The sequence below is a fragment of the Tachysurus fulvidraco genome, chromosome 23 (genome assembly GCF_022655615.1).
Source record: "Tachysurus fulvidraco isolate hzauxx_2018 chromosome 23, HZAU_PFXX_2.0, whole genome shotgun sequence".
In the NCBI taxonomy this organism is placed as follows: Eukaryota; Metazoa; Chordata; class Actinopteri; order Siluriformes; family Bagridae; genus Tachysurus; species Tachysurus fulvidraco.
The window spans coordinates 16764209-16774298 of record NC_062540.1 but is presented as its reverse complement, the minus strand read 5'-3'; the positions used below and the strand labels follow the sequence as shown (position 1 = coordinate 16774298).

The 10090-nt window shown below is 38.9% G+C and overlaps 1 protein-coding gene across 3 annotated transcripts in view; it reads left to right on the top strand.

The window, feature by feature from the left end:
- Positions 1-9886, top strand: part of znf385a (zinc finger protein 385A) — a 63372-nt gene extending 53486 nt beyond the window's left edge. For all 3 annotated transcript variants that reach the window (XM_027170736.2, XM_027170738.2, XM_027170737.2), the window contains 4 exons: positions 365-691; positions 4343-4521; positions 4785-4877; positions 5341-9886. In XM_027170736.2, coding sequence (XP_027026537.1) covers positions 365-691; positions 4343-4521; positions 4785-4877; positions 5341-5568 — 827 coding nt within the window. In that variant the 3' untranslated portion in view covers positions 5569-9886. The remainder of the gene's footprint in view (positions 1-364; positions 692-4342; positions 4522-4784; positions 4878-5340) is intronic.
- Positions 9887-10090: the final 204 nt, after the last annotated feature.

The window sequence follows — 10090 nt, the reverse complement described above, 5'->3', positions numbered from 1 at the left end:
TGAAGCATTGTTTTTTTCCCTGCAAGTAATAAAAAACATTCCTGTAATTCATTTATTTCTAAACTAGATGTTAACTCTGGCAAGACCTGCTTTATTTTGTTGAACAAATTAAAAAAAATCATCTAACAGATTCATGTAGCTTTCAATCACAAAAGTTCATGGTATTTTTTACAAACTATTTTAATACTCCATAAACTTTGTAGTGCACATTACATTGCACTGAATTCACTCAACCTCGCTTCAGTCTGAAAACCTAAACTATTCCTGTGGTGCATACTTAAAAACCTCAGATTCCAGTCCAGCATTTTAATTGCGAGAAATGCAAAAACAAAGAACATTGTATTGTTGCTGTTTTGTTTTATAGAAGAGACGCAACCTGTTTCACAGCTGAGCAGGCCTGTGGTAGCGCAAGGGTCTGCGCCTGTGTCGGCTCCCCCTACCCCGGACTCCCCTGCTTCCTCTTCTGCTGCCCTCATGCCAAGCCCTACCACTCCTCTTCCTCAGCAGCCTGCAAGCAGCTCCTCACCTGGTTGTGGGTCATCGAACTCAGAGCCTGCTGGAGCACCAGGAGGGACTGCAGCTACTCCTGGCAATGGAGAGACGGAGGAGGATAAAGCCAAGAAACTGCTGTACTGCTCGCTGTGCAAAGTGGCCGTCAACTCTCTCTCTCAGCTGGAGGCTCACAATAAAGGTGAGCTTTTTCACTAATCAGAGCTGCTTATCTGACACCCAGACACAAGCTTCTACATCTACACAGCAGTACACATCATAAATAATTAATGCAGAAAAAAATGCATTAATTATGGATTTTTAAAAAAAATTAAATCTGCACACCTTTTTTGATTCAGATGACTCTTACTGATCTATCTGTTTTTCTCATCTGGGTTTGAACACGTTTGGTTTCCAGTACGAGTACAGAGAACTGTCTGTTGCAGTTGCGCCAAAATGAGACAATGTTCCTTCTTAGCTGTCAGGAGCCGGCATACAGTACCTGCCCTACTGAAATCCTAATTATTAAAATTAACACCTTGTTGAAAAATGCATGGTTCAACTTGCATATGAACCGCAGAAACATGCTCTCAAGCCTACACACTTGACCGAGTCGCAGAGCAACACTAGCAATTACAGCAACCATGAAACAGCTGTTAAGAGGGCTAAACTCGGATAGTTATCATGCTAGGTCTGTCTTTACCTTGCTTAATTGTGATTTATACACAACTAGGCTCTGTTACAATGCGGTAGACATGGCTCAAAACCTTGTTATTAAGTCATTGTTTTGTGGAGAGGCTGCAGTTATCACTGTATCTGTGTATTACTGTTAACTTTTTTGGGTATGAGATGAAAGACCACCAGGATTTTGTAGTAATGCATACAGAAAAAACTTGCTCTTCTTTAAATGTGCAGTTTGTAACATTAAGAGGTTTTCTGGGCCTAAATCTTGATCTTTAAAGTCACAATAATATTAATTCAAAGACCATAAATAAGTAATTTGCAGTGGAAAAAAGTGCCATGCAAGGGATTTCAATTGATTCTTTGTTTTAGGCTTTATTTATTTTTGGCTCCGCCCACATTCTGAACTTAACTGCTCAGCAACCATCCTTCTCTGAACAAAACAAAAAACAAACATGATCATGAAATATGCCAAGTTTTAGCGGAGGAGATGGGAACAGTAATGAGGAGGGATTTTTTCATTTTTAGCAATTTTCTACACAGACAGCAGAGGTCTCTATAATGATACATTTATGTTTTACATTAATGATGGACATGAGTGTTTACATAAACATATGCTAGTTTAATGTTTAAGGTCTAAGAATATTACATTAAAACCCTGCCAGAGAGGAGTTAGTATAACAAGAGGTGCACTGGGTTGTTTTGTTTAAACTGGAGCTTAGTAATTGCTTAGTAAAGTGAGTTCAGTGACTCAGCTGTTCGAACAGCAAGGACATTCTTTCTTCCAGGACAGAGAAGAGTCATGATTTATGACATGCATCAAGACTGCTCTTCTTAATCAAGTTCAGCGTAAGGCTACATCTGTTTGTGTACTCATGCCTTTATCTGTTCATTTGCCATGAAGCAGCAGATTAAAGTGCACTTGATTGATTGGCTAGAGCAGAAAGCATTGCCAAGCTAGTTAAATAAGCAGTGCTTTAAACCATTATTATAATTTCCGCATAATTTCATCAACTGATTCATCTTTTCGATCAACCTTGTGTGTGATGCATTTTTAAAATACAGTTTCTTGGAAAGAAACACATGCTTGGACTTTCTATGCACACACAAGCAGGCTTTGAAAACAAACTTTGCATATTGATTGGAATGTTGTAGCAGGGAGGAGAAGCAATAATCAAGGCTTAAGCAGTGCCTCGCAATCTGGAAGTTACACAACTATTTCATCAAGCTAATCTCAAAAAGCTAGTGAGGCCCAAAAATAAAAGCACATGATTTACAGCAGAGTGGAAAAGAAAAAAAAAAGTCCAAGAAGCTGAAAGAGCTGAGTGTTTGCTCATATTGTGACGGCTCTGCTGGTGTGCTTAGTTTGCTGACCAAACTCATCTCATCTGTTTATTTATCTCCCATCTGTTTGTCACAGATGCAGACATACAGACATGCTCGTCTTATTAAAAAATTTAGGCAAGCATTTAACGGGAATGTTTAACCAGCATGCTCTAGATTGTGCACTCTGATCTTCTGAGCTTCCCCTTGTCCCCTGCTTATCCCCTTACTGTAACTTAAACTCTACACTCACATCATTCAGAAATCAGGGGGTTAAAGGTCAACTTGCGGTCAAAGTAAGGCCTCTTGATGGTGATTCCTGTTGGTGGCTTCTCGGCGGGATGTGGTGGATTTATTTATTTACTTATTTGGTTTCCAGACTATTTACTTATTTGGTTTCCTTAGTTTGTCTGAGAGGTTTGGTTGTGTTTCCAATCTCGAAAGCCTCAAATAATACTCAGATATTTAAAAGAAGCATGTGTTGGGCTTTACTAAACACCACAAGAAAAGTTCATGAAGATAATACTTGGCAAAATAGTAAGTTATGAACTGTTTTCAGTAACTGAAGAATAGCAACTAGAGTAGTGCAATGATGTGGTTTTATCTTTAAAGGCAGGGTCTCCAATTTTTGAGAAATGCTTGAGTCGGGCCGAATAATAAACAAGCAGAAAGGGGCGTGTCTTGTCAATATGCGGCTGAGAGAGTGTTCAGTGCGCATGTGTGACATTAGCAGAAAGCGGTTTTAACATTGACACGGAAGATAAAAACAAAAAAAGAACACGAAGAAAGGCTTACGATAAGGCAAGAAGTAGGACGTGTTAATATAGGATCAGCTTTCCAGCGCTGGAGAGAACTGAAGGAGCAGGAAGTTGGAGCATATTCACAGATTGGAGTTTCCCGAGTCAATAACTCCTGAGCTAAACGCTGTTACTACACAAATAACACCTCTTTTCTATCGTAGTAATGTAGAGACGCAGCTACAACTGCATTTTGTGTAGTTACAGCGTTTAGCTCAGGAGTTATTGACTCGGGAAACTCCAATCTGCGAATATGCGGCCGACTTTACTTAAGACGCGGAGGCACGTTTTTCCTTATCGATAGGTGAGTAACGTTGGTTTTGCTTTGTTACACAGAACTAATATATGCCTTTGTCCTTTGCATGATTATGCTTGTGTGTCATTTTTGCTTGTTTATTTATCTGCAATCGTATTGTTCTTCCCTTCAGCTATGATAAAGACACATTTCTTTCCATCAGTCGCCTGGGTTACGTTTGTATGTGTGGGTGGAGCTATCAATACAGGGGTGGGACCCGTTTGAGTTAGGGGCGTGTTTGTTTTGGTGATTTCAAATGTTAACCTTGGCTTTCAAAAATCGGAGACCCTGCCTTTAAGGTTGCTTTTGCCATTAAATGAAATAAACACTAGAAAATTTTACACAATAAATTTTATTTTTATCCAAACAATAATATTTTGTGCTATGATTTGTTATGTAAATCTTACATCATTTTGTGTAACGTGAATATAGCAAACTTATGATATACGGTATGTAGAATGGCATTGTTAGTACAATGGGGTGATGCTTGACAATGGAGCCACCTTGTGGCCAAGTCAGCAGTCACAATTTAAAGCGGTGTTGAATTAAATCAGAAAAATAATGTAGTTAAAATCGCTGTCACTCCTTTACAAAAAATGGTGATGAGTTTATGGTGATAAAACAGATGGACCTAGTTTGAGTGGTGACAATATAGCTCTAGGTCCTATTCCTAGTCCTAATATATCTTCCTTTCACTTGTGAACAGTGTGATTTATTCCATACCACCTGTCTTAACTCTTGTCTCTATATCTCTCAGGCACCAAACACAAAACCATTCTCGAGGCTCGGAGTGGACTGGGTCCCATTAAGGCGTATCCTCGTCTGGGGCCCAAGCCCAGTGGAGAGAGTGGGCCTACAGACCCGAACACTCAGGAACGCACCTTCCACTGTGAGATCTGCAATGTGCGGGTCAATTCAGAACTGCAGCTCAAACAGGTGAAAGGAAAAGCCTAGTTAAGTTTGAGAAGAGTGCACATTCATTCATTTGTAGTTACTAACACACAGAAACCATGTCTCTCCAAATAACTTTTATGCAATTGTATGCATCTTTTATTCATCTTTTTACATGCACGCATGCACACACACACACACACACACACACACACACACACACACACAGATAAATGATTAGATTTCCATGCACAAAATATTAATTTTATAGTTACTCTACTGACAGCTGTATGTGTTTGAATCCCCAGCACATATCAAGTCGAAGGCACCGGGATGGAGTAGCAGGGAAGCCCAACCCACTCCTGAGCCGACACAAAAAGCACAGGGGTGCAGACCTCACGGTGAGCTGTTATTGCATGCCTCTTAGGTTTTAATAGCAAATTCAGGACTAGTCACTCTTGCACACTTCACTAACAAACCTGCCAGCTATATGTGAAAGCTAATGAAGAAGTGAACTAGCTGAATGGATCAGAGATTTTGAATAAAAACTAGAAAATTACACCTGGCTGAAGGACTGGATTTAGAGAGACTTATAAGACTTGTCCTTGCTTTTTCTTAAAGTAACTTATTATCTTTTATTACAACAGAGGTCGCAACCCATTTTTATCTATTTATACACAGAATAAATCCATTGTAATGTTGGTACTCTTTGTTTCATTTATTGCGTTGTCTAACAAGCCATAGCTCTGCTTTGGCACATTAAAAGGGTAAGCAAGGATGAAGTCAGATTTATTGATGTAGCTTGCTAAGTGCATGTCAGATTTAGCTGTGTTGCATAATCGTCCTTGTCTGTCCTTTCCTCAGGATCTCACCAAAGCACTGGGCGCTGGCCTCCTGCCCAGTCCTCTGGCTGTAGCTGCAGCGATGGCAGCTGCCGCCTCATCCAATCCGCTAGCTCTCCGTGCCGCAGCTCCCACCCCACACCCTCATCATCATCTATTACAGGCCCCACACCTTAGCCATGCTATCCTGAGACCGGCCCCGGGGCCAATCCGTACCTCACACGGGCCCATTCTTTTCTCACCCTACTGACACACCCTTGTGCACTTCAGCCAGCCAGGAGCCAACTCCAAAAGCACACTGTGAAGAAACAAGTAGAAAACTAAATATCAAACCACACAGCAATGACTAGAATTATCTCATCCACACTCTGCTCAATTATAAAAATGAAAAAAAGCTGGAACAAAAGGAAATGGAGGACAACAATGGGAAAAGATCTGACAAGATTTTTATTCCTTCTTTCCCTGGCCCTAACCTTCTATTTGCTTTGGAGTGACTGAGTGAGTGATTAGCAATGAATAGAAAGATGGTATACAGTAATTACTTCAGCTCAGCATCTATCTTTCCCTTCTTGTCACACACACACACACACACACACACCCTGTAAGACAGAATCAGTCAGATAGGAACCGGATTGAAGAAACAAACTGCTGGTGAGTTGTATAACATGTAACATACCCAAAAACGCACATATACTAAAAGACTACTACTTCTAACTGTTTCCATATGTACTGTGTACCACAGTACAAGTACTTTTCTCTTTGTCATGTTCAGCGTGTCCTGAGCCCTATGCACCTTGGAAAAAACAACAGAAACACATTCTGTGAGTAGGATAGCTGCTTCAAGTGATCTCCTCTTTAATCAATCCATGTCCTATGACATTCTGCCCTGTAAGACACTGTATAGAATCTTTACAGTGTGGAGAAGCAGCTCTGTATAATATACGGAGATCAGTCCCTTGGAAGAACTACGGCATTCAAGAAGTGAGAATACGACCAGAGGGGATGTTGTGCCTGTGTGTGTGCGTGAACGTGAGTAGAAGGCAATCTAGTTTCATGGAAGTATGCGGAAACATACTCACAACACTAAGTGGGTACTACAGTTTGGATTCCGAACAAACACTAACATCAAATCTTCCTGGGAGAAAAATCCACCAAGTTTCATCTTCTCTACAAGTGAGAGGAAGATATGAGCTGATGATCTGCTATTTAGTAGAAATCAACCTTCAGTTCCTAAAGGAAGACTTTATTTATTCTTGTGCAGTGTAGCATAGTCCAAAACTTCCAAGTTGGCTGATATTGGTAGTATTACATAAACAAAAAAAATATATATACGTGTGTTATAGAGAAGATGGAATAGCTGTTAGTAGGCTTAATGATGATGGTGATAGATGGATAGTGGGGTTCTTTCAGAGAAAAGTTATATAAAAGGGGTGTCCAAACTGCTTCCTATTTAGCCTATATAGCTATATTTATATAAATAGATTGGCTTAAGAATTAACTTTTACATGTGACATACGTACTTTGACCAGCGTGTGTCACTATTGTGTCAATTTGAATCTACAAACTTTTCCTCTTTTCACAACGTTTTTATGGTTAATTCTACAGGTCTGTATTACCAATGTGTCACAAAAGACACCACAAATTACTGTCAAAAAAGAAAAGGAATGTAGATACATGTATGCTGGCAAAATGAGTACCGAATCTGTGGTGGCTTGTCCATAGAGGCAGGTGGGGCAGAGCCTGACATTTATAAAAATATATTCAGCTATATAACAAACATTAATGCTCCCTTTTAAATTCCACTAAAATAGTGACTGTGACTAATATTGAGTGTTGCTCAATCAATAACAGATTTGTTATTGATATTTAATAGATATAACCCACATATTTCCTTAATGTTGCACAATCATGGGGCAACATGTTCATTTCAGCACTTGCTACTGCATGTAGTGTGTCAAAAATCTGTGTGAACTTCAAGAAGTGCTAATAAGGGCCAGAATTGGGCACGGATCTCAGGGGAAGAACAGCAGACAAAGCAGGTAATGAGGCTACAGTGGACCGTACATCCATGGGACCTTGTTTCACAGGCATAAAATGTGAAAAAAAATATGCAAAATGTTCCTCCTGTTTCTAATACTGAATATTTTAGGTTAGGTTTAAGTCTATTATGTTGATGCTGAAACCTGGCAATCGGGAGTAATAATATTAGCTATAACTCATCTAGCATACAGGAAACTGAACACAACTAATAGCAAACGGTGTAAGTCAAGTGTGATAGCCTATCAAGTTAATAGGTTATATTGTGATTAATGTTTTCATGCCCACCTGACTCGACAGTCACAAGCCATTGCTGGACTGAGCTCAAAGGAAATTGTGCGTATTTCATTTAGAATTCAGCTCCTGAGAAGGAATATAATGAGCGAATAAAAATGCATATAACTCACCATATAAGATCAACTAAATGAAGATGGAATTAAATATTGGTCTAATAATTGTACTACTGCATATGTGGCCTGTAGCTGGTTATAATTTTCCCTATCCTACAACCAAAAAAAAAAAGTTTGCACACCCCTGCAATATAAGCAAAGGTTTGGACTCGCACAGACTCCTGTCTCCATCCCACCTCTCTACCTCTCTCTCTCTCTCTCTCTCTCTCTCTCTCTCTCTCTCTCTCTCTCTCTCTCTCTCTCTCTCTTTCTTTCTTTCTTTCTTTTTCTCTTTCTCTCTCACTCACTCACTCTCATGTACCCAAGTTATGCAACCTCAACAGAAAGGCCAGCAATATGAACCCTGATCTTTCGTTATCATTTCCTCCTGCATCCCAGCTAAAAATCAATCCTGAACTCTGTCACCTGTATCTGTGAGGAGTGGAGGAAAGGACAACGCTTTAAGGAGAGGAACAGGGAAATGAAAAAATGGAATGAATAATAACTTAACAGGAAGAATCACAGTGACATTGCAAGGAGACCTGACTGTTCTCCAGTTATTTGGTCTGAACTTCCTATCTTGAATCTAAAGCCATGCAATGCATATAATTTCTATTCTTTTACTATGGTTGATTTTATGTTATTGTTTTGTAGTTGTGGTTATTGTTTTTTTTTTTTTCCATTTTCATAAAACACTGTTTTATTGATTACATAATTAGTGATGTGAAGACTGGTGGGGGAAAATACATCCAAAAATATTTTTTTGAGTCGAGAACCATGGGATGAAATCCAGTGGGGATAAATATTAATTTAGAAAACAAGACCAGTTGAAGGGATTTTCCATAAGGTACTGATGGACACACCTAAAGCCCTTCCATGACAAGTGATGCGCTAAATGTCTTAGTTTTTGGATATTTTCAATGCAATAAGCAATCAAATTATGTGACTTGCTCTAGATGAACATTAACCAAATGTACAGAATTCTGTAAATTGAATTGTGTGTGCCTACTGATAGGAATATTTGTTCGTCCATGGCGATGTTTTCCTTCTCAGTGCAGCAGGAAGGGCTGTGATGGACTCTCACTCGCCCTTCACATAAAAAAAGGGCCTTATGAATCTTTGATGGGGCACAAAATACAGGAAATCTGAGTGAAATTGATATATAGTCTGCCATACTGTTTGCATAGCATATGTAGCTAAGTTTCAAGATTTCATTGTTGCGTTTTTGTGTGTGGTCAGCAGGTTTCGTAAGTACAGTATCATTATCATGATAATGCCATTACAGAAATGCTAACCTGTGTTAGCATCCACCATTGTGCTTTGGTTAAAGTGATCTCTATTAGGAGATGTTAGAGATTTTATTTTTATCATTAATAGTGGGGCAGTAGCAAGGGTGCTATAGTTCTTGTCATTGTATATCTTCTAACATTTGTGTGAATATCAGACAGATTCCATCAAGCAGGACTAAACGACTTGTATCAGAGTGCAGCTGATTGTAGTGCTGTGTTCACTGATCTGCAGTAAACACCAATCACACAGAAGCTTCAGCGATGCCATGTCAGGCTGCAAACTCCAAGGAGTAACAGCGATTCACTTCCCAGCATAGTCCATAAGCATGATACGGATACACTTAGATCCATCTGTGAACTCTATAAAGAATACGTTCATCCTGTAGTCATCCCCAGAAGGAGCATTGTCAGTGTACATAAATGTTTGGGAGTCCTTTGTTAGATTCATCCAATATTTCAGGGCAGGTGTAATGTTAGTGATGAAGTGTGTTTTAGCCGTAGCCTTATTCCACCCTAAGCCTCTACAGGAGCAGAGAAAATGGAAACCCTGAGAAGCTTTTGGTCAAACCTTGTCTTGCCAATAAAGTTATTTTTGAATTTGTCAGAGGGACAAAAAGAGTATGTATGGTGAACCGTAGCAATATACAACCCATACCGGCTACTCTTGTTTATTGCAATAAGGAGATCAATCAATAAATGCATAGCCTATGTGAGTAAAATACTATAGATGTAATTTAAATAAAACAGAACTTTATGGAAAATATTATTGATATTAAAAGAAACCTGGAGTTACCACAGGGAAAAAAATGTCTATAAATCAATAAAGACTATTAAACCTAATTCAAATGAGTCTGCTTTAATTTATTCTAAGTTCTTTGACTGATAAGGTCTACAATTATGATTGTGGACATTTTGAATATTATATTAGATATTGTTTAAAACTACTTTCCCTTACTTAAGTGGATAATCTCATTTAAATAGACTGTTGCAGACTTAAATGCTGTAATCATCAACTTTTATTCACAATTTCCTCATATTAAATTCTGAAATCAATTTT